The sequence below is a fragment of the Musca autumnalis genome, unplaced genomic scaffold, assembly GCF_047663935.1.
Source record: "Musca autumnalis isolate F117 unplaced genomic scaffold, ASM4766393v1 scaffold_4, whole genome shotgun sequence".
NCBI classification, from domain to species: domain Eukaryota; kingdom Metazoa; phylum Arthropoda; class Insecta; order Diptera; family Muscidae; genus Musca; species Musca autumnalis.
The window spans coordinates 241803192-241829072 of NW_027411977.1; the positions used below are offsets into that span (position 1 = coordinate 241803192).

The 25881-nt window shown below is 35.5% G+C and overlaps 3 protein-coding genes across 6 annotated transcripts in view; 1 reads left to right on the forward strand and 2 right to left on the reverse strand.

Moving 5' to 3' along the window:
• Positions 1 to 25881, forward strand: part of LOC141403759 (uncharacterized) — a 567712-nt gene that overhangs the window by 15253 nt on the left and 526578 nt on the right. The window lies entirely within an intron of this gene.
• Positions 144 to 1620, reverse strand: LOC141403801 (uncharacterized). Its single transcript, XM_073986779.1, has one exon. The coding sequence runs from the start codon at positions 1601 to 1603 to the stop codon at positions 224 to 226; it is 1380 nt and encodes a 459-aa protein (XP_073842880.1). The 5' UTR covers positions 1604 to 1620; the 3' UTR covers positions 144 to 223.
• On the reverse strand, positions 6470 to 25761 carry LOC141403793 (uncharacterized). Of its 2 annotated transcripts, XM_073986766.1 has the most exons (3): positions 25607 to 25761; positions 20526 to 22094; positions 6470 to 8217 (listed from the first exon to the last, which is right to left on the reverse strand). In XM_073986766.1, exon 3 carries the CDS (start codon positions 8151 to 8153, stop codon positions 6735 to 6737), a length of 1419 nt encoding a protein of 472 aa, XP_073842867.1. In that variant the 5' UTR covers positions 8154 to 8217; positions 20526 to 22094; positions 25607 to 25761; the 3' UTR covers positions 6470 to 6734. The 2 variants fall into 2 exon arrangements, with proteins under 2 accessions (XP_073842867.1, XP_073842868.1); XM_073986767.1 differs by lacking the exon at positions 20526 to 22094 and having other exon boundaries at positions 25607 to 25736.

Consider the following 25881-nt stretch of genomic DNA (forward strand, 5'->3'; position numbering starts at 1 on the left):
AAACGTCAAAAATACCTCGCCGGCCGTCGACATTTCTGACATAAGAATAAAAGAATAAAGAAGTCCGTTATAAAAATTAAACTTTTCAACAGATTTTAACATTTTTATTCAAAATTATGGGGTAAATACAGATTGGTATAAAATATATGTACATATATACACAATAGATATGAAATAGAAAATGAACGCCATACAATCTTTACTATTTGTTTTTTTTTTTAATTTATTTTTTATCTATATCTATAGACAAAGGATGTTTATGTTTCATATGTCTCCGTAGATTACTAACGTCTGTATAAGATCTTTCGCATATTTCACAATTATGATTAGCAGATTTTTGAGCGGAATAAGCTCCTGGATGCAACATGGAAGAATGCTTATCAAGGCCTATCTGTGTGGTAAATCTTTTATGACATATTTCGCAAATATACTCTGTATTTATGGAAGAAGGATGTTTATTTTGTATATGACTTAGGATAGATTTATCATTTGTATAAGACCACTCACATAGTTCACATTTATATTTATTACGTGTTTGAGCTTCCAGATGCGAAATGTTAGAATGCCTAATAAGGCCTCTATGAGTGGTAAATCCTATATGACATATTTCGCAGCTATACTCTGTATCTATAGACGAAGGATGTTTATGTCTTATATGTTTCCGGAGAGATTTATCTTCTGAATAAGAACAATCACATAGTTCACATTCATATTTAGTACGTGTTTCAGCCTCTGGATGCATGATGTAAGAATGCATATCAAGGCCTTTTTGTGTGGTAAATCGTTTATGACATTTTTCGCAGATATACTCTGTAGACACGGGATGTTTTTTTCTCATATGACTATCGAGACTCTTTTTTTCTGGGTAAGAAATATTACATAGTTCACAATTATATTTAGTAGGTATTTTAGTGGAACGAGCTTCTGGATGCATCCGGCGTAAATGATTATAAAGACCTTTTGCTGTGATAAATCTTTGATTACATATTTCACAGATATCCTCGGTATCTATAGACGAAGGATGTATATTTCTTATATGTGCCCGGAGATTACAAACTTTGTTAAAACTACTACCACACATTTCACATTTATGTTTAGTAGGCATTTGATTGGATTGAGCTGTTTGATGCATCCGGCTAGAATGTCTATCACGACTTGTTTGTGTGGGAAAGCTTTGATTACAAATTTCACAGATATATCTCATATGTCTCTCTTTATTATCACTAACGTTAGCGTCTGTATCACCATTGATCTCAAGGCCTTTACTATCATCCTCATGTGTATGCACATCCATTATTTCTAATTTGGGTAAGGATATCTGTTGATTTGTTGTGGTAGTTACATCATGGGTAATAACTTCCATACGATCATCAGGTTTCGATGTGAGTGATGACGGTGAATACAAGCTAGGTAAATCCTCCGCTAAAAATTCGTCCATTTTATCCACGTCCTCTTTGCTAGGTGAATCTTCTGGCAAAAATTCATCCATTTCATCCACGTCCTCTTCTTTGATAATATCAATTGTGGATTTAGCGACAATCTCTGGTAAAAATTCTTCCATTTCATCTAAGTCTTGTTCATCTTCTTTAATAGCATTTACCATATTTGTAAAATTTTCATGTTTTGTTGTATTTGTATCATTAGTAGAATCTTCCTGTTTATTATCATTGGCTAAGGATTCAGTTTTTATGGAAACGATTTCCGACATTTTCGCTTGGAATATATTTTAGTTTTCAATTGAAAAAACTAATTTAACTACAAAGTATTTAGGGATGGCTGTAAAAGAAAACAGTTTTCTTATGTAAATATTTTTAAGCTTTTTTAACAAGATATAATTTTTATATAAATTTCGTAATTTTTGCAAAATAATTTAAAACCTTTTTATTATTTTAAGGGGCTATGGCTACTTGCAAGTTTTAACCAATCGAAGCTCGAAAAAGCATGATCCGCTTCATATGTGTTAGCGGGATTGTTATACACATAAAAAACGTGTCCTTCAATTCAATTTCTCCCATTGTGAACCACTGTCAGGGCACACCAACTGGCACACACTCTCATTGTCATCAACACACAGTGTGCGGTGCTTTTGACATTTCACACGCATGCGTTGTTTAATAAACACTGCCTTTTTGTATTGGGGAAGTGCAAAAATAAATATAAAGATATGTACTTTAAAATTTGTGTCAGCTGATGAATATTGTTAAATAACACTTATTTATTGTTAATTTATTATATTCTGTTATAAACTTCAACAAAAAATTAAAAGGAAATAACGAGTAGATACGAAGGAGAGAATGGTGCCGGCCAAACTATTTTTTGTTGTCGTTTTAACAAGAGACCGAAGTTGTGTCAACAAAGTGATTGAGAGAGAGAGACACCCATTGTTGTCCGGCATACAATTACCAAGGTAGATGCTTTAGCCCAGCTGATTGCAATGAAACTGTCGGAATAAAGCGATGGTCAGAGTAAAAAGGTTTCGTGAAAAAGTTGAGTTTAATTATGCGTTCTACAATCGACTTCCACACTAGAGTGAAATTATAAAATTGCAGTATTGGACAACTTGATCTAAATACGCCTAATTAAATGCAGCATTTTTATCGAAACTTCTCTAGTCTGACATTCGACTAGGTTAGGTTGAAAAGAGGGGCGCAAGTCGCCACATGTCCAATGGACATACACTTAAGCCAGATTAGGCGTGTTGTGCACTCTAGACTAATCGAAGGAAGGGGCCATATTTGGACTCTTTATTAGTTTAGGAATTCTGTGCCCTTAACAAAATCCCTTAACTGTTTAACATCATTTACCGTTATCTGATTAAGTCCCGGTATAGTGTCGGTCCCTAAAGACTGGGACCTGATATTTGCGAAAGCTGGACATTGGCAAAGAAAGTGTTCCAACGTTTCGTCGTCCTCTCCGCATGCCCTGCATAAGCTGTTATCTGCGCATTTAATTTTATGCAGATGAGCGTTTAGGCCCAAGTGACCAGTAAGGATACCTGTTAGCCTACTAATGTCTGCCTTACCTAATAATAGTAAGTTTTTTGTTTTATCCTCGTTTGGATCCCCCCAGATGATCTTAGTGGTTTTCCCTATCTCCTCTCTATTCCATAGGGTTGTATGGCCTGCCATTTTTTGCCAGAGAATTTGCTCTTTCATTACCTTTTACCTGGTACCCATATGATACGCACTTTTCCTTGCTGGGAATAATTGTTTATCGTATTTATGCAGTCCAGTACAGTTTTTGATTTTACTGTTTTTGATGTTATTGCATTGATCGCCATTTTACTGTCCGTAAGGACGTTTACGGTAGTTGGTCTCGAGTTAGCATTAAGCCAGTTCAGACACTCTGTGATCGCCCTGATCTCCGCTTGAAGGACCGTATTGTGATCCGGCAACCGAAGAGAGATTTCGGTCTCTTCAATAAAAAGTCCCAGTCCCGTCCTCATTCCTAGCATCGAGCCGTCTGTATAACAGCAGTTTCATGAGTCTCTGTCAGGTATTAATGTTTCACACGAGGCAACTACAATTGTTTCAGGTATACGGTCCGAATTAACGTTATCCATTGACTCCCCCGTTGTTACCTGTAGAATTTTGTGGTATGTAACGTGGTCCTTTTTGATCCACTCATCTGTCGCCTTCAGTCTTATGGCTGCGACGGCAGCTTCATACCTTATCTGAATTTCTATCGGGTGTATGTATAGAATAGTTTCTAGTGTCCTCATTGGTGTTGTCCTCATAGCACCATTTACGCCTAAGCAGCACATTCTTTGGACCTTTTGTAAAATTTTAATATTAAATTTTTTATCCATCGCTGTCCAGATGATGCGTATGTTAGGATGGGTCTAACTACGCTTTTGTATAGCCAGTGTGTCATCTTTGGATTGAGACCCCATTTAGAGCCTATGGCCCTTCTACAGGTTGACCAACATCTGTATGCTTTGTTGGCTCTTTCTTGGATATGATCCTTTCATTTAAGTTTCCTATCCAGGATTACTCCCAGATATTTGACCTTATTGGATATCTTAATAGTCTTGTTAAGAAAAACAGGTTCCTCGATGTGACCCAGTTTTGTTTCCTAGTGAAAAGACATATTTCTGTTTTTTCCGGGTTTACGTTTAGACCTCTTGGTCTAGCCCAGTTATACGCAAGTTTTATGGCTGATTCGGCCCTTCTGCATAACAAATTAGGGTTCTTTCCATTCGACTAAGTTCCCAGCAAAACAAATGTCGGATGTGTGACACATCTGAACAATTTCGGAAGCAAAATCGTTCAGATTTCGTTCCCATTTCTATAAGATTTTTCGTAGGGAAAATCGTTTTAGTTTGTTGTCGAAATTAAATTAATTAAAAATCTCACAAAGAATTGGCCTTCGCCCTAAAAAAATTTCAAAAACTTAAAAACAAAGCAATGTGATTGGTTATAAAATTTGCATATAAATTTTAGATATTTTATTTTATTTTTATTTTTGGTTACGACGTACGTGTCGCTTTAAAGCTTGTTTTGTGTTATATATGTGTTTAAAGTGATTCCGAAATGTTTAAAAAAGCTCATTTCTAAATATTTTTAAAGCTTTTTGTGCGTGAGCTTTTTTAACGAATCACCTTATAATTAAGCTTTTATCTAATCTTAGGTAAAAGCTCATCAAAACATGATACAGGGATACGAGGTTGTAAAAAAGTCGTATCCCTAAAGGCGAGAACAGAATCAATCGTCGCTTGCTTCCTAAAATGTCAAATTATAAAGGAAAGCCAGAGCCTCCTAAAGGGAGAATCAGGCGGATTTGCAAAGAGGGTCTGGCAAACCTTTATAATTTGACATTTGGGGAAGCAAGCGACTATAGAATTGAACCCCTGGTCTTAATAGGCACCCATTGACTGGGGTGCGTAGAGTCTAAAGGTATGGTCCCATTAGACAAATATTTGCTCCAGCGACAAAAAATTTCAATGCATTATTTACCGTCACTTATGGGTACTTTACGCGATATGTTTTTTTCATATGAGTTGTCACTTTGCATATACATTTTGTATGGGAGAAGTGACAACTCATATGCAAAAAACATACCGTTCAAAGTACCCATAGGCAGTGTTGCTTGTGTTACTCTCAGTGAGTCGAAGGTCACACTGGCGCTGTTTCAACATGGCGACTTCGAGTTTATAGACGAGGGGTATGAGGCAGTGAAACCGCTGCACATGGTTTTCTGTGCTTGCGATGTTCCTATTATTCGTTTCAAGAAACTCGCAAATGTGACCAGGGACTAAGTAAGTGCACACTGCCTGTCGCTGGAGCAAATATTTGCCTAATGTAATCTTACCCTAAGTTTTATAGTACGTTTATATATAACCGAATTTAACAAACCCGCTGGGTTTCAGATGTCAATTCCTTTGCGTATACGTCAAATAAATCCTCAATAAGAAGGTAAACCCTGCAAAGGGCGCTTAGACTTACGATATCCACTTGATTTGAAATGACAATTCCATAGCATATACGTCAAATCAAATCCAGTCGATTTATAACTATGATTTATTTGACGTATATTCTATGGAATTAACATTTTAAATCGAGTAAATTTATAAATCTAAACGTTCTATAAGCCTTAGAGCAGAGTCAAGTTGGATTCTCATTTAAAAACAACAAATTATGATCATCTACCTTGGTAATTGTGCCATAATCTTGAATATGTTGGGAGAATATTCTTATGAAAGAAGCACAGAGGATTTCACAATAAATTAATGAAAATTACTTTTCTTCTAGCTGGTTTACATTTACGAAATCGAGTGGATTTCCTCTGCGTATCATCAAATGAGAACTCATCTGAAATGCATTGGTTGAAAATCAGTTGAAAATCGAGTGGATTTCGTCAATGTAAACCTATTAGTCATTATGATAGTTCGTTTACATTGTACTATATTTAGTAAAATCCATGGTACAATAATACAGGTAGCATTATCAAGCCAGCTGATGGTAACATAATGTGTCAATTGCATTGAATTGATGTCAAATTTTGACATCAACAATTGCCGATGCGGCTACCTGTGTATTTGTACCATGGTAAAATCAGTGGATTTTAATTGTCAATTTCATTGAATACGTACTCTTTTATGATCAGAAAATTAGCTCATATTCCAGCTTTTTAATCGCGCAGTCGGATCAAAAAAAGACTCGAATTTGATTAAAAAATTTCAAAAAAAAAAAAATGCTGGCTGGACTGTTATTTTTGATTCTATCAATAAGATTATTGTTTGCAAAATTATATTTGTGGAAATCAACATGGAATAGATTTACATTCCGCAAATTACGACTTGGGACATTCAAACGTATTTTTCTAATAAGATAATGATTATAAAACGTGTACAATTTGTTCATGTTTTGCATTTATTTGTAATCTTTTATACAAGTATATTTTAAATGTTTTACAGATTTTTAAATCTAACAAAAATTGCATAGCATATTTGAGTGACTTTTACAAAATCCATTAAGATCCATCTTCATATTATGTTTGAGTAACATTTGTTAGCATTTCATTCTTTTCGTCGGTTTGCAAACATTTAATGTGTTCCGTTATATCGGATATTTCCTTATACAGAAACGTTGAAATACGCTACCGTTGTTTTTTTTCGACATTTTGACCACTGACCATTTATCTATGGTATAGACAAAGGATGACTCCTTCTCATATGTTTCCGCAGATGATGATCTTCTGTATACCATTTATCACATATTTCACAACTATGTTTTTTAGCAATAGACATAGGATGTTTTTTTTCTAATATGTCTACTTAGACTTTCTCCGTTTATATACGAATTATCACATAGTTTACAATTATATTTAGTAAGTATTTGAGTGGAACGAGCTTCTGGGTGGCTTCGGTAAGAATGCCTATCAAGACCTGTTTGTGTGATAAATCTTTGATTGCATATTTCACAGCTATACTCTGTATCTATAGACGAAGGATGTTTATTTTTCATATGTGTCCGCAGACTCCAAATTTCTTGAAAACAACTACCACATATTTCACATATATGTTCAGGAGATTTTTTTGTCTCTGAATGCATCAAGTTAGAATGTCTGTCAAGACCTTTTCGAGTGGTAAATCTTTGATTACAAATTTCGCAGATATACTCTGTGTCTATAGATAAAGGATGTTTATTTCTTATATGTAACCGGAGAGTATAAGGTGATCTAAAACAACTACCACATATTTCACATTTATATTTAGTAAGTATTTGAGGGGAATGCTTCCGGTTAGAATGGATATTAAGACCGGATTGTGTGTTAAATCTTTGTTTACAAGTTTCGCAGATATACTCGGCATCTATAGGCAAAGGATGTTTATATTTCATGTGCCTCTGTAGTCTTTTATCTTCTGTAAAAGACTTATCACATAGCTCACAATTATGTTTAGTAGGTATTTGAATGGAAAGATGCAGCCGGTTATAATGCTTATCAAGATTTAGTTGTGTGGTATATTTTTGATTACAAATTTCGCAGACATACTCGGAATTTACAGACAAAGAATGCTTAATTCTCATATGTGTCTGTAGATTACGAAATTCTCTATAAGAACAACTACATAGTTCACATTTATGTTTACGAGTAGATAAATTATCAGATTTTTTAGCGCTTCTATCTTTACCGATTTTATCTGATTTTTTATATATTCCATGAATTTTATTTGAAACCATGACTTTAGGACCATTGGCTTCATTACCATTACTATCATTCTCATCTGGGTGTACATCCATTATTTCTAATTTGGGTAAGGATATCTGTTGAGTTGTTGTACTAGTTAGATGTTGTTGTATCACATGTTGATGATATACTTCATCGTGGGTAATCGCTTTCGTACGATCATCAGATATCGACGTAAGTGATGACAGTGAATATATGCTAGGTGAATCCTCTGGCAAAAATTCGTCCATTTCTTCCACATCCTCTTCTTTGATTATATCAGTTATGGAGTTATCGACATTCTCTGGTAAAAATTCTTCCATTTTGTCCACGTCTAGTTCGTCTTCTTTGATATCATTCAGCATCTTTGTAAAATTTTTAAATTTTGTTGTACTGTAGCCTAGTGTATTTGTATCATTGTTGGAATCTTCCGTTTTATAATAATCGTCAAATGGTTCAGTTTTAATGGAAACCTTCTCCGACATCTTTACTTTGTATATCTTACTTTTCAATTAAGGGAAACAAGATCCTATTACAATGTTTTTAGGGCTGTAAATAAGAAACCAAAATTACGTATGTTATTATTTGTAAGTTTATATAAAATCATTTAAGTTTTTGATATTAATTTCATAATTTCTTTTTAAGACAATCTAAAGTTTTTTTTTATTTATTTATGTTCACAGTAAAAATCGTCCAAATACAATATGGCAACCCTAAGCGAAGTGCCAGATTTCTTATGTATTTATTTACCTTTCTGTATGCAGTTATCAACGATTTATAAATTATAATGTTTATATCTAATAATCATCTACTAATTGCTAATACAAACATAGGTTAATATTTACATACTCGATTTCAATTTATGTTTATTGCGTATAATATACAAAATTGTTAACATTTTACATTTGGAGGCAAGAGTTTAGAAATACATAATTCCTCCTGCTCTACTTTAATATTATTTTGTTGTTCTTGTAATATGATTTAAACCACAGTTTATACAGTTGGCCATTCAGAGTTCTGTTAACAACATTTGACAACAAACATAATAGATTGTTCATTATTGTGATTTGATTTCCTTTGTATTTTATGTATTTGACAGCAAACTAAATAGTCAGGGCTAACTAGTTTGGGCTGAATGGCCAACTGTATAAACTGTGATTTAAATAATACTTTTGGTGAATATTGTTTGTGAACATACTCGTATTCTATTCAATGAATTGTCTTTTCAAACTATTTCAAAGTTTCAAAACGCCGTGTTTTTAATATTTTCTTTAAACAATTTCCTCAATGTAAAGCATGTAAAGCAGTGTGAGAGCAAACCAACTGACACACAATACCCAGCTAACAATTTTTTCCGATTTCAGAATTCGGTATTTTTGCTCGCGAGAAAAATACACATATCAAAAATTCTTTCAGATTATGTGCGAGTACTCGGAAACTAATCGGAAAGAAAACAAATCAAAATTTCCCTTCCGAGATTGTGCAGAGCACTTGGAAAATATTCGGAAAGAAAGGTTACGAAATCTCGGAAAAAATCTGATATCAGAGCCATCGGCAAAAATTGTTGGCTGGGTATGTACATATGTACGATAACCCAAAAATTTGTACAAATTTTTACTGAATGCTGTTCGATAACAAAATTATCCAGCAAAAGAGATCGAGTTGAGAGAGATTTTTTGACGGTTCTGTGACTGAGAACTTGAAAATTTTTGATGGGAAAATTTGTCCCGCAAAAATTTCCAAGTCTGATCAGCTGACTTTTAATCAGCTGTTCAATGTAAACAACTTGAAATATTAATGGGGTTTCTACACGGTATGTTTTTTACATATTCATGCATAGCAACTGTCACTTTTTTTGGCCAATATGTAATTCCTTCTGCACGGCAAAATTTTATTTTTCATTCGTTTTCTGATGTTTTCTTTATTTATATCGCGTACAAACAAAACAGCTGTTTACCTTTAGTTGTACAGACGAGAATAGAACGCGTTCTATTCGAAAAATATACATATGTATGCACATAACACTTTGATGCATTGAAATTTCTGTGTGGTTCACACCATGTGTACAAAATTCAGATATGTAAAAAGTGACAGTTGGTATGCACAAATATGTAAAAAACATACCGTGTAGAACACACTTAACATTTTGACCAAGAAAAGTTCACAATTGCACATTTTTTTAGATTCTAAAACCTTGTGGATAGGATTATTGCTTTAAATAAGTAAAATGTAAATTTAAACTTTGTGCTTTTGTTCCATTTGGTTTAAAATATCAAAAGAAACAAAAACAATTTTCATACATTTTCGGAAACAGCTGACTTTCTTGCAAGTTCTTACAAAATGTTGTTCGATAACTTTAGGCAATTTTTTCTTGCTTAAGAGAATAAAATTCATTGTGAGAGGTTGCTGGAACTTGCTGAGTAATTATTGCTGGCAAAGTTATCGTACACACCGAATCTCATTACCATCCACAAACAGGGTGCGGTGATTTTGACATTTCACAGATAAACACTTCTCTTATGCTAAGTTTACATTTACGAAATCAACTCGATTTCAACTGTCAATTCCTTTGCGTATACGTCAAATGAAAATTCGTCTGAAATCGACTGGATTTCATTTGACGTTTAAGCAAAGGAATTGACAGTTGAAATCGAGTGGATTTCGTAAATGTAAACTTACTATTAGACTATACACTTATAACACGTTTAAGTGCATTATCTCGATTTGTTTGACATATGTTTATTCTCCGAAAATGACAACTTAAATCCACTGGGTTTGCTAAACCCAACATAGTCAAAATGGGCTATAATACACTAACATCTTCTTCTTTATTTACTTATTCGATTTTCGAATATTAGCGATCATACAATTACATAGTTTCTATTTTCATTAAATGTTATTTATGATTTGACTAAAGAGTTCTCTATTTCGTGATGTGTTGATAAGGTGGTCTGCGTTATGATATCCGATCCATTGCTGTATGTTCTTGAGCCAGGTTGGTTCTTTTCTACCTCTGGAATTTCTATCATAGACTAATAAATCGTATAGACAAAGAGATTGTAGTTTCTTCTCTTTTTGTAGGTGTCGCCCGTATGCAAAGTGCCTAATCTTTTTATTCAATTGCACAATGTTTTGGGGCAAATTACAATATTTTTTTGGATTTGTTGATAAGAGGATGTAGATCTGGCCAAAGATTATCCATATTTTGTCTTTTATCAGAATAAATAGTTTAAAATCTATAATAACTTTAAATAAAACTACTAACGACATCTACCAATTTTCGAAAATTTCGAAGATAAATGCTGAGAGCAAATAAATGTCTATAAATTTATTAGTCTATGTTTCTACCTTCTATATTTGCTAGGAGAAATTATTGAAGTTGTTTATATTTGGGATTCCTCATAATGTGTCCTAGGTATGCACTCTTTTGCTTTTTAATATACGTTGTAAGTTCTCGGGTGCGGTTCATTCTTCTGAGAACCTCTTCGTTCGATATGTGAGCTGTCCAGGGTATTTTCAGTATTCTTCTGTAAACCCATATCTCAAATGCCTTGAGTCTTTTAATGTCTACAGCTTTAATGGTCCAAATTTCAACTGCCAAATATAATTGTTAATGAATCTTGTCTTCGTTTCAATGTTTATGTTAGGGCTTGTTAACACTTTTTTATATTTGGAAAACGTGTTCTTTGTCATCTCTATTCTGCATTTAATTTCTTTGCTGTTGTCCCATTCCTCATTAATTAGAACGCCTAAGTATTTAAAACATTTTACACTTTCAATAGTAGAGTTACGTATTTTTAAAGATGTGTCCGTGTGCGGATTCTTTCCAATAATCACCATGAACTTAGTCTTTTGGATATTAATTTTTAGCCCATATTTTTCGCTATATTCAGTGAGTCTGTTCATAAGACTTTGTAGTCCCGACATAGTATCAGCCAGAATAGTGGTGTCGTCGGCGTATCGGATGTTGTTCACATACTTATTTCTGATTTTTATACCTTCTTGAATATTTAATAAAAATGCTTCTTGAAATATTTTTTCAGAGTACATATTAAATAGTAGTGGAGATAAGACACATCCTTGTCGAACTCCTTTGGATATCATTATTTCTTCTGTTGTATCTCCGTTGACATCAATTTGGGCAGTTTGATGCCAGTATAAACTTTTTATGCATCTTATTTCTTTGTCTTCTATTCCAATAGACTCGATTATTTCGATCAGCTTATCGTGTTGCACCGTGCCAAAGGCTTTTACGTAGTCGATGAAGCATATGAATACGTTCGTCTGAACTTCCCGACATTTTTGTATAAGAACTTGGATACAAAACAAAGCTTCTCGTGTGCCTTTTCCTTCCTTAAATATAAATAAAAAAATATACCTTGAATTTTAGGTGAGTTGACGAGTATTGTTTAACACTTATTTACTGGAAATGTATTATGTATTATTTTTTTATAAACTTCAGCAAAAGAAATAAAAGTAAATAACGCGTAGGTACGAAGTGAAGAATGGTGGCGATCAAACTAGGTTCTGTTGTCGTTTTAACAGGAGACCCAAGTTGTGTGAGACAGAGGAGATAATAGTAGTTGTATTTCTTTACTTACCTGCGGTTACCATTTTTTTACCTGAAAGCGTTCCTTAATAGTACGGTTACATTCGAGTTTTTTTAGCCGGGTTAACCCACTTCATGAGGATTTATTTGACGTTTGCACTATGGAATTGATATTTGAAACCTAAACCCACTGGGTTAATCCGGTTAAGAGTAACCGGCGTATAACCTAGACCATGGCACAATTACACAGGTAGTGGCATCGTAGAATTTTGAATATGGTATGTCAAAACTTTCTTTATGTTGTTGGGGAAATTACAACAAAAATAATTTTTTTTAAAGGGATTTGACTTTTCATATTCGATCAGCTGGTGTGATACCACTACCTGGTAGTTCTGGTACGAACGCTCTCATTTTTCATTCTCAACCAGATGTCGCACGAATCGATTTGGGGCTAGTCATCTGACTCAAGCCAGACTGGGGCATAGACTAATAAAAAGATAGACGAAGGAATACTCAATTTTGCGCCGTAAACCTACTCAGACAAGAAAACTCAAAAAAGTTCGAAGACGTTTTTTGGGGAAAATGGCAATATTTTCTTGGATATTTTTGTCTGAGGATATTGTTCCCATCAAAAACTAACCCCAAGTTGCCTTTTGCCAGAACAAAATATTTATTACCTTGTATTTTTTTGGGATTTTATTTTGAGTACCTCTGTAAGCATACTCAATTCGAACATACTCGGTGAGAGCATTCCTTCGTCTATCTTTTTATTAGTCTATGCTGGGGCTAGTCAAATGACTCAACTTCGAAAACAATTTATTTGTTTTTGTACCAATTAGGGTCTCTGTTTGCAAACTTCGCCACTTTAAAATGTACTTTACATATGAAATTAACTATGCCATTTTTTTTGATAGGCATATATTTCGTAAATGTTAATATTTTTAGGAGTTTTCGTTTGAGTGAAACAAGTAGCTGTCACTCAAACCACAAACATGCGTAAACGACATCTGTTTCGCCGCAGATAAATGGTGAGAGCCATTCTTTGTCTCTACATTAATTAGTCTATGGCAGGGTCGAGCTTCTTTGCTTAGATCGTATAGTCATAGACTAATAAAAAGATAGACGACGGAATGCTCTCACCGAGTATGTTCGAATTGAGTATGCTTACAGAGGTACTCAAAATAAAATGCCAAAAAATACAAGTTAATAATACAAGTTAATAAATATTTTGTTCTGGGTGACGTAGGGGATGGAAGATACCAAGGAACGGTCCTGACCGGTTTTAACATGGCAAAGCCCAGGATTTATCTTGGTCCCTCTTTCATCCCAAGTGGACACTGACCTCCCCGTGGTGTCACCTGGGGAACTGCCTTTAACACCCGTTAAAGGTAGTGAGCTAACATGTGCCGCGCGTTCACCCATAAGAACGTTAAAAACTTGGGTTTGGGCGTCGGGTTAGTAACCCTCCCCTAGAAAAAACAGCCTACTATGAAAAAACGAAAGAAAAGAAAAAACAAACCCCTCTAAAGTTGACGAACCCCGCAAACGTTTTAAGGACCATGATCTGCGAATCTGCACCTGGAATGTTCGCACTCTTTATAGAGAAGGTGCAGTCTTCGCATTGGCAGACGTACTTGAAAAGTACAAGACCGATATAACTGCCATACAGGAAATACGATGGATTGGGAAAGGCGTCACAACAACACCTAAAGGTGACGCACTGTATTATAGCTGCCATGACGTAAAGCATGAGTTTGGTTGTGGATTCGTAGTTAGTCGGAGACTAAAACATCTTGTATCCAGCTTCACTCCAGTGAATGAAAGACTTGCTGCAATTCGAATAAAAGCTAAATTCTTCAACATCAGCTTTATTTGCGCTCATGCTCCCACTGAAGAAAAGGATGAACAGACCAAAGATATATTTTACGAGCGCTTAGAAGAAACATATGACCGTTGCCCTGCCCATGACATTAAAATCATTCTAGGCGATTTTAATGCCAAAATTGGAAAGGAGAATATCTTTGGCCCAACAGTCGGGAAATTCAGTCTCCACAGTGAAACATCTGACAATGGTATGAGACTGATAGACTTTGCAGCTGCAAAAAACATGGTAGTTAGCAGTACCAGATTTAATCATCTCGATATTCATAAGGGCACCTGGCTGTCTCCAGATCAGAAAACAAGAAACCAAATTGATCATGTTGTGATAGATGGAAGACATTCATCGACCGTGTTGGATGTACGATCGTTCCGAGGCGCAAACATTGATTCGGACCACTACCTTGTTGCAGCAAAGGTACGCACCCGCTTAAACGTAGCAAACAAAGTACGAACAGACACAACACGAAAGTTAGACATCGGTAAGCTGCAATCACAACAGATAGCCACAGCATATTCCACTCAACTAGCCCAATTGCTTAATCAAAGCCCTCCTCATCCCGATAACATATCAGCGCAATGGCAAAGCATTGCCCACTCCATGCAAACAGCCGCAAAATCCATACTTGGATACCAGAGACCTCCACCAAGGAATCCATGGTATGATGAGGAGTGTCGTGCTGCCACCGAAGAGAAAAATGCGGCATATAAGGCTACTTTACAATCCGTAGCAACGCGTAGCGCACGAGAGAGATACAGGGAGAAAAGGAGAGAGGAGAAACGTCTTTTCCGCAGGAAAAAGAGAGAGATGGAAAAGCGGGAGTGTGAAAAAATCGAGATGTACAGGAGCCAGAATGAAGTCCGAAAATTCTACCAAAGAGTCAAGCATCAAACTGATGGCTTTGGTACAGGCACATCCTCCTGTAGAGACCAGCAAGGTAATTTGGTAACTGATACAGATAGTGTACTCAGGATATGGAAGAACATTTTTCAAATCTGTTGGTATCCAATAGCAGCGAAGACGACGAAGATACCACAGTCCCAATCCCAGAAGATGGTATTGAATGTATACCGCCCAGCCAAGATGAGGTAAAGACAGCAATAAATCGGCTGAAGAATAATAAGGCAGCAGGGGCCGATGGCTTACCAGCCGAGCTGTTCAAAACCGGAGGCGACACGTTGATAAGGTGTATTCATCAGCTAGTTAGCACCATCTGGCAGGAAGAACGAGTACCCGACGATTGGAACCTGAGTATCCTGTGCCCCGTCCACAAGAAGGGAGATAAGACTGTATGCTCTAACTATAGGGGCATAAGTCTACTCCCTATTGCCTACAAGATCGTGTCAGGGATATTGTGCGAACGACTAAAGCCAATGGTCAACGAGATTATTGGACCATACCAATGCGGCTTTAGACCTGGCAAGTCCACCATTGACCAGATATTTACCCTGCGGCAAATCCTGGAGAAGACCCAAGAGATGCAGATCGACACCTACCACCTTTTTGTCGATTATAAAGCAGCCTTCGACAGTCCGCTGCGCTCAAAGGTATTCCAAGCCATGTCTGAATTTGGTATTCCCGCAAAGCTCATCCGGCTTTGTAAAATGACTTTAACTGACACGAGGTCCTCAGTTAAAATAGGAAAGAACCTCTCCGAAGAGTTTGGTACCAAAAGAGGTTTCAGACAAGGAGACAGCCTTTCGTGTGACCTCTTCAACATCCTGCTAGAAAAGGTTATACGAGAGGCAAACGTCAAAAGAAGTGGCACAATCTACACCAATAGTCACATGTTACTTGCCTATGCTGATGACATAGACATCATGGGACGATCAGTAAAGGAAGTAACTGATGCCTTTAGGAAGGTCGAAGCAGAATCTGCAAAAGTGGGTCTGGCGGTAAACGGCGAAAAGACCAAGTTGATGGTGTCGACGCGCAATGCGTCCATTGAGCTCGGACCGACTGTGGAAGTTGGTTCCTATAATATTGAGGTAGTAAAAGACTTCGTCTACCTCGGCACCTCCGTCAACACAACAAACGACATCAGTTGTGAAATAAAAAGAAGAATTGTATTGGCCAACAGATGCTACTTTGGATTAAGTAAGCAGTTTAAAAACAAAGCCACATCTCGTCAAACAAAAATAACGCTCTACAAAACACTGATACTACCCGTGCTGATGTATGGCTCCGAAGCCTGGGTACTTGCGCAAGCAGACATGGCAGTGCTTGGTGTGTTTGAGAGAAAAATTCTTCGAAAGATCTACGGACCAATCTGCGTTGACGGTGAATATCGACGTCGCATGAACCACGAGCTGTATCTGCTATACAACGACATCAATATTGTTAAACGTATCGAGATGCAGCGATTGCGTTGGCTAGGCCATATCAAAAGAATGAGCGATGATGAACCCGCTAAAAAGGCGTATGAATACATGCCACATGGCGGTGCACGCAGAATTGGCAGGCCAAGGAATAGATGGCGCAAACAAGTGGATGATGAGATGACAAGGCGCGGTATTCCAGAGTGCAAAGCAACAAATAGAGAGGAATGGAGATCTCTTCTTAGTTCGGCATATAGAACAAATGTTCTATATAAATTGAGTATTCCTTCGTCTATCTTTTTATTAGTCTATGGTCATAGACTAATTAATGTAGAGACAAAGAATGGCTCTCACCATTTATCTGCGGCGACATAGATGTCGTTTACGCATGTTTGTGATTTGAGTGACAGCTACTTGTTTCACTCAAACGAAAACTCCTAACAATATTAACATTTACGAACTATATGTCTATCAAAAAGAGTGGCATAGTTAATTTCATATGTAAACTACATTTTAAAGTGGCGAAGTTTGCAAACAAAGACCCTAATTGATAGAAAAACAAATAAATTGTTTTCGAAGTTGAGTCATTTGACTAGCCCCAGTCTGGCTTGAGTCAGATGACTAGCCCCAAATCGATTCGTGCGACATCTGGTTGAGAATGAAAAATGAGAGCGTTCGTAGTCTCTGCTTAATTAGTCTATGCTATGGTATAGTGAGGGCGCCCACTGAGTTGTTTTTGCATTTGCTTCTCTCTCACGTACAGTGTAAATTAATGAAAACAAACAAAAACATAATGTGGTTGTTGCTTTTTTCACTCATACGTTCATACATGTCTTCGCTTTGGTTGTATTTCTGTGGTCGTCGCTGGTCTATGGTATAACCTCAAAAAAATGTTAACACTGGAAGCAATTTTTAAGAGAAAGATAACAAAAATGGCTTTCTCTTGCACCACTGGTTACCAGGCAAATTTCTTCGGGTAAAAAATGGTAGATTTGATTTTTCGACATTTGTTTGACGATTATTTGGAAATGAAGGAAAAAATTAACAAAATCAAAAGAAAAAAAAACGAACACTGACAAAACAAAACTAAAACAGTGAAATAAAAGAAAATTTAATTGTTTGTTTCTTTTTGACATTGTTACCAGATATACAATTTTTCGGTTCCTTTACTTTCCTGGTAAAACTGGTCATGGGATAGCAATTCTGGCAGTTTTCTCTTTTACCAATATTACAATTAAAAAAGTAAAGGAAAAAACTATTGTTGTTATTGTGCATGACACAATCACCAAGGCAGGTGCATCAGCCCAGCTGATCGAAACGGAAATGTCAAAGTAAGCTGTTGCAATTTGAATCTCATACAAAAACAATAACAAATGTTGACATTTCATATATACATCCACCACATCTTAGCTGTGTTCCTTTACTTACCTGAGGTTACCATTTGTTACCATTTTTAACCTGCAAAGCATTCCTTAACCCCAAAAAGTGGTAAAACTGGCAGCAATTTTTAAGAGTGTGAGAGAGGGCACATATGCCTTTCTCTTCTACCACAGTCTACCCGACAAATTTCTGCAGGTAAAAATGGTAGAACTGATTTTTCGACTTTTGTCTGACGATTATTTCACAATGAAGAAAAAATGGACGAAAAACAGAAGAAAAAGTAGAACGCTGACAAAACTAAATTAAAAACTGTGAAATAAAAGACGAATTTTGATTGTTTATGTTTCTTTTTGACATTGCTACCAGATCTACCATTTTTCCGTTCCTTTACTTTTCTGGTAAAACTGTTCATGAGAGAGCAATTTTGAGCATTTTTGACAGTTTTCTCTTTTACCGCTTTAGCCATTAAAAAAGTAAAGGAACAAAGCTCTTCTTTTACCTGACATAGGTAAACTTACTCACACTATTATATTTTCTTGTTACTTTTTATTATCTCCGTAACCGATTTTCAAAACTGAAGTGTATTATGTTGCAAAGCAATTGCTTTGGAAACACATTTAGTCAATGCATTAATACCTAACTATGTTTTTACGATAATTTGGAATTGATATTGTTTACATTTATCGAGAAACATTGAAAAATGTTTATACCTGTTTCCAACTATTTTTATCAGAATATACATATGTACACACATATATAAGCCAATCAGATGCCAACAAACATGCTGCTAAATTCTACTCTGCCATATTTGTTACAATGAAGTGCAAATAAAGCGGAGCATGAAAACCAGCCGACGAAGCCTTAGCTGAATAATTTTAGTTGTGTCTTTTTACTTTTTCAGTAATAACTATTTTTATTTTTCCACAAAAATAAGATAAACATTGAGCAGCTGACCATTTGCAGGTGATTAAAAAACAGCTGATCGAACTTGCTAAATGTTGCTGGGAAAATTCTTTCAGCAACTTTTAGCAATTTCTCAGCAAACAACTGTCAAAATTGTTCTCTCACCTCGCTCTATTTTACTGAACTTTTGTGTAAAAAGACAGCATTTAGTAACATTTCGTAATAATTATTACAAATTATCACGTAAAACGACACACCTTTTGTCAACAACATTCAGTAAAAATTTGTACGAATTTCTAAAAATTGTTGGTTCATCGTACAGACCTATTGATATGAGAGGTCTCCATTGTCCTTTCTGGGATGTTTGTGGGAACAATTATTATAAAAATCACTGATATACTTATAACACACATTAACGTTTTTATTAAAATTTATAGCTTAAATTTACGGGCATGTTCTGGCATTCACCTCTGCACCTCACGTGTATCGAACACACCTAAAGCTGTTCTGCAACACACTTTACACCTAGTTGGGGTGTATTCCTCACACTGAAATTTTGATGGCGAGAGCTGAGTGAATCCTTACTTTTTAAAGAAAATAATTGAAAATTTGTACAAAAGACTGAATAGAACTAAAATTTAATTTGTTTTCTATGAGCATTTAAAGAAATATTTAATTTTCTTAACAAAATATGATTTAAAAATGTATTTTTTCTTGAAGTACTAAATTCAACATATACGCGCTCTTGTAAGAGTTCGTTTCTTTGTTTACGTCTGTTTCGTAAACAATCAAAAGAACAAAGCGTACATACCTACACACGCATGTGTATTCGTTGATGCGCCAACACAGACTGATATTTATACCCTATACCACAATGTGGAAAAGGGTATAATAAGTTTGTTTTCCCAAAAATTCATGTAACGCCGCGAAATATTCGTCGTAGACCCCTCATGTGGTATACCAAACTTCATATCTCGACGAGATAAAGCGATTTAGCGATGTGTGTCCGTCCGTCCGTCCGTCCGTCCGTCCGTCTGTCCGTCCATTAAAAATTGTAATCAAGCTAGAGGCCGCAATTATGGACCGATTGTCACGAAATTTAGTATGGAGGTCGGGTTTGGACCAGAATAGAACTGATTAGTTTTTGGCGATGATCGTGAAATGTTAAAGGGATGAAATGGACCAAAAACAAAATTTTTGCTCGATTTTGTAGCCGCTCTGTAGGTCGCAATAATAGTCCGATCGGCGCGAAATTTTAAACGTAGTTTTGGTTTGAGATGAAGAAGTAGCGTGCAAGTCAACGGTATGATCGGATAATATTTAGCGGGTTAAATTGATCAAAACTTTTGTGTATACATTTAAATAAAAGTTATCATTTATCAAAAGCTAGCCCGGAAAGCTAGTGCACAGGGATAGTGGTATAGGGTATCACATGGTCGGCCCCGTCCGACTATAGTCTGTTCTTACTTGTTTTTCATTGTTTTATGATAAAGTTTGAAAGCTCTAATAAAGCTTTCCAAAGTTCTTTTGTAATATATGAAATCTCTTTTCACGTGAAATACAGAACAGCAATTGCTTTCACAGCAATTGCTGATGTGAAATGGATGCACGGTGAATTACAGAACATGCCCGTCTATTATTTTTCATCTTTGCTAACACAATAGCTATGAAATAGAAACTGAAAGCTTTGAGATTGTTTACAATTTATTTCTTTTATTAATTTATTTCTTATCTGTAACTATAGACAATGGATGTTTAATTCTCATATGTCTCCGTAGACTTGAATCTCCTGTATAACAACTACCGCATATTTCGCATTTATGATTACCAGGTATTTCTGTGGAATGAGTTTCTGGATGCAACATGGAAGAATGCTTATCAAGACCAATTTTTGTGGTAAATCGTTTAGAACATATTTCGCAGGCATAATCTAAAGCTATAGTCGAAGGATGTTTATTTTTTATATGTTCCCGGAGATATGTATCTCTTTTAAAAGAAAAATCACATAGTTCACATTTATATTTATCGGGTGGTTGAGCTTCTGGATGCATTCTGTTAGAATGCTTATCAAGGCGTATTTGTGTGGTAAATTGTTTATGACATATTCCGCAGATATACAGAGGATGGTTTTTCTTAATATGACTATCTAGACTCGCTTTTTCTATATAAGATTTATTACATAGTTCACAATTATATTTGGTGGATATTGGATGAGCTTCTGGATGCATCCAGCGGAAATGTTTTTCAAGACCTTTTGGTGTGGTAAATCTTTGATTACATATTTTACAGATATGCTCTGTATCGATAGCCGAAGGATGTCTATTTCTTAGATGTGTGCGGAGATTGGAAAGTCCATTAAAACAACTACCACATATTTCACATTTATGTTCAGTAGGTGTTCGAGTTTCTGGATGCGTCCAGTGAGAATGCTTAACAAGACCTGATTGTGTGGCAAATTTTTGATTACATATTTCGCACACATATTCGTCATTTATTGACGAAGGATGTTTATATCTCATGTGTCTCCGTAGACAACGAGAGTCTGTATAAGAATTATCACATAGTTCACATTTATGTTCAGTAGCTGTTTGTGTGGCTGGAGCTTCTGGATGCATCACGTAAGTATGCTTATTCAGACCTGCCTGGGTGACAAACCTTTGATTACAAATTTCGCAGATGTATTCGGTATTTATAGACAACGGATGTTTATCTCTCACATGTCTCCGTAGACTTGAGACTTTTGTAAAAGAAGTATCACATAGTTCACAATGAGGTTTAGTAGGTGTTTGAGTGGAATAAGCTCTTTGATGCATCCGGATAGAATGCCTGTCACGACTTGTTTGTGTGGTAAAGCTTTGATTACAAATTTCGCAGATGTACTCGGTATTTATAGGCAAAGGCTGGGTGTTTTTATTATCACTAATATTAGCGTCTGTATCACCATTCATCGCATGGTGTTTACTATAATCCTCATCCGTGTGCACATCGATTATTTCTAATTTGGGTAAGGATATCTGTTGAGTTGTTGCACTAGTTGCATCTGGCAGAAATTCGTCCATTTGATCCATGTCCTCTTTGCTAGGGCAATTCACAGGTAAAAATTCATCCATTTCATCCATGTCCTCTTCTTTGATTATATCAATTGTGTATTTAGCGACATTCTCTGGTAAAAAGTGTTGTATTTTATCCAAGTCTACTTGTTCTTCTTTAATATAATTTTCCATATTTGTAAAATTTTCATATTTTGTTGTATTTGTATCATTAGTAGAGTCTTCTTGTTTATGATCATTTTCAAAGGGTTCCGTTTTTATGGAAAACATTTCCGACATCTTTACTTGGAATATTTTAATTTTTCAATTGAGGGAAAACAATTTCACTGCAAAGTATTTAGGGATGGCTGTAAAAGAAAAACAAAGTTTTCTTATGTAAATATTTTTAAGTTTTTGTAACAACATTAATTTTTTGTATATAAATTTCGAAGCCTTTTTATTTATTTGCTCGGTCAAACTCGCCCAAAAACAATATTTTATTTTTCTTCAATCCTGTGTATGCAGCTATCAAAGATTTATAATGCTTTATGGGTCGATTTAGTATTGCGACACGAGTCGTGTCGCGCTGTTAGTCGTCTCTGCGACATTATTTGTTATCTATGTAACACCTTATTCCGCCATGATTTAGAATTTGTATTACATAAAGCGATAGAAAATAATCGCCGATAACAAGTTTTTTGTTTTCATTTGAATAAATGATAAAAATATCAGAACAAATTTTAAACTCAGTGGACCCATTATTTTATGGTAGAGGAGATATACTTAACCTAGCATCTACAAGAAGACATTTACGCCCTGTTTTTGTAACTATTTTTTGTTCGTTAGTCTATATTCGTAATAATTTGTGCATCCATAGCTCAGCCCCTAGATGAAATACAGATCTAATTCTTCGTAGACACGTTCTATGTATAGTTAAGAATTACTCATTCAAAAATCAGCGTTCCACTAAATTGTCTTTTGCTAAATAGATCTACAAAATTTGACAATTCGTGTGAGAACATACATTTTTTTTACAAAAACAGGGGGTTAATAGGAAAATCGAATCCTTTAGAAGTGTATTATGAGTAGATGTTTTGATTCCAACAATCATCAAAATAATGGTTTTTAATTTAGGTTTAAATGCTATTTACGGCTTCTAAAAGACGTAATAGAGGCATTAAAAATGACTTCAAAAAGGCCGTGGGTCAACAGCCACTCCTTAAAGTGTGTGCTGCTCTACGGTTTTTTTGCAGAAGGAAGTTTTCAAAGATCCCATTGCAATGACTTTTAGCTCGGCATGGCTCAACCCACATTGTCAGTGGTATCAGTGAAGTGTTGCAGTCAATAGACGAGAAATTGTGTAAACGTCGCCCGCTTGTAAGATGGACTAGTTCGGCATCGGAAACTCGTCGATTCTCAGCGTTACAGTAACTAGTTCCACTTCAGACCCCTCACAGTGCAATCAACTGTAAACTTTAACATGGAGATGTCATAGGAGGTAACCAATTGACTCCCTCTGCATTACTCGTAGGTGGTTTTATACTAGTTCCCGGTTTACAGTCTTAGACCAGTGATAGAAGACTAACGCCATTCTAGTTCAAAGTATACAGTCATAGACTAGTGATAGAAGACTACCCCCACTCTAGTTCTAAATATACAGCCATAGCCATGTCCCGTTTATTTTTTTTTTTTTCAACCTGTGCACATTTTGCACAACCATATCGTGATGTGTGGGATGGGACCCCAGTTATAAAAGCTCTTGCAGGAGCATCACAAATTACAGCTCGAATTTGCACTGTATATTTGAGACCTTCAATTTCACGACCATTTTTAGTATAATAAGTAATTTCTTCATGAAACTGACGTAAATATGAGTCCAGATCTTGTGGTTTAGTTTTACCCAAAAAATCCAACCGATAAAACATGACTGACAGGAGTATTGGTAGTCTTAACTAAAATAGGCCAAACTTGGGTTTTGGAGCTTTTAAAAAGTGGAGATTCGTCTATATTCATATCAATCACAATATTCTGCGGCAACGATAAAAATTTAGAAAGTTGTAGAAGCTGTGATCCAAGCCCTATGTGAATATAAGTTCCTCCAGCTATAGGTTATATTAAAGGTCGTGACGGACAATAAAATGTTGGTTTGAAGCGGACATTAACACCTTCTTCTTGTAGAATTGCTACTAGATTTAGTACGCAATTTCTAGAAGGTTTGTGTTTTTGATACCATTGTTCAAATTTTATACTTAATTGGATATTGCCCTGATATTTTTAGAAGGTAATTCAATAAAAGAATTGTTTACAATGACCTCAGTGGCAACATTATCCAATTTACTATTTAAAATGTCCCTTTCTTTTTTTACTAAGCGACTAAATTGTCTTTTGCTAGCCATTCTCACCTTTTTCAGAAAATTCACTTTTTTATTTATTATTTAAAACACTTTGTAATTAATTTACATAAACTTTCACAGTACAATCCTGCCGCACTTCACAACGATCACAATAAGAATGCTTATTTCCAAAAAAAACTACACGTACATTCTTCAAGAATAACGGTGCATTGCTTTTTGTGGGTATCTACATAAAAAACATTGAACGTGTTTTGTTGTTGTTGTTCATACAGATCTCATACGTTTTCTCGTTGTTTAAAAAGGTGGTGGTTTTTATTTGAGAGTTTTTCTGCAACTGGCGCCCTTTCGTTTACTTGGGGACAAAATGGTGTCAATTGGTTCTCTTCGCATTACTTAGGGGTCAATATTTGTACTAGTACCGATTAGAACTAGTTCTGCACTAATAAATGGTCTGTTCCTTTACTTTTGAAAGTGTAAAACCGGCAAAAGTAGCAAAAGTTGTAATCTGCTTCCCTATGAATTGTATGGTGTCTGAAGTAAAAAGTTGTAAAACTTGAAGATTCTTGCACGTAAAGGAACAGAGCTAAAATTGCGACAATTAGAATTTTCGTTGCAAGCGGGTGGAGTAGTTCGGTGTTATTATTAGCCAATTTTCTCTTTATTGTAGCTTTAAAATGCACCGTCTGCGCCATTCCTCTGGTGCACGGGTTGTTGGACCACAAATATTTAATTGCTCCGCAATATCCTACCATACCTTTTTAAAAGTGGTTTTAATTTCGCCAAAAAACCTGACTCCACGAGCTACATTTGGGTGGGCTTCCATATTTTCAACCAGCATTTCAAAGTTGTAGTAATTTTTGCCAACATCAAAAAAACGTATATACTCAAACATCAAAAAACGTATATAATATTAAACAAATTCACTTAAAATAAATGAAAATGTTACTTAATAATTGTTCCACAAACATCCCAGATGGGACAAGAGGAGAAAATGTTACTTATGTTTCGATTTTTCGTTTTTATTCATTTATAAATATGCAGGGCGACAGCTAATTTGTTGTCGCCCGAAAATGGACTTTATGGCTACAGAATTTGACGGCGTCGGGCGACTTTTACCATACGTAATGTAAAAATTGCATCTGGCAACGCGACACGACTCGTGTTGCAATACGGAATAGACCCATTAATTTAATAATTATCTGTTATTTATTAATACATATTCATATTTACACACCCACATAGGTACATACATATGTATTCTGTATTCTATTCAATGAATAATCTTTTCAAGCTATATCTTGAATATGAATATATTCAACAGTATCAAATCTTAATAACAAACACTACCTCCGTTTCATTAATTATTTTCTTCAAACAATTTCTCCCAATGTGAAACATTGTGAGAGCAAACCAACTGACACACACTCACAATACCATCCACAAACAGAGCGGGGAGTTTTTTGACATTTCATACGCCTGCTTTCTTTAATAAACACTGCCTTTTTGTAATGGAGAAATAAATATACCTTGAATTTGATGTGAGCTGATGAGTATTGTTTAGTAACACTTATTTATTTTTAATTTATTATACATATTTTGTTATAAACGTCAACAAGAAATTTAAAGTAATTAACGCGTAGATACGAATTGAAGGATGGTACCGTTCAAACTGTGCTCTGTTGTCGTTTTAACAAGAGACCCAAGTTGTGTTAACAAAGTGGATAAGAGAGATGAGATAGCATTGTTGTTATTGTGCATGGCACAATTATCAAGGTAGATGCATCAGTCCAGCTGGTCGAAT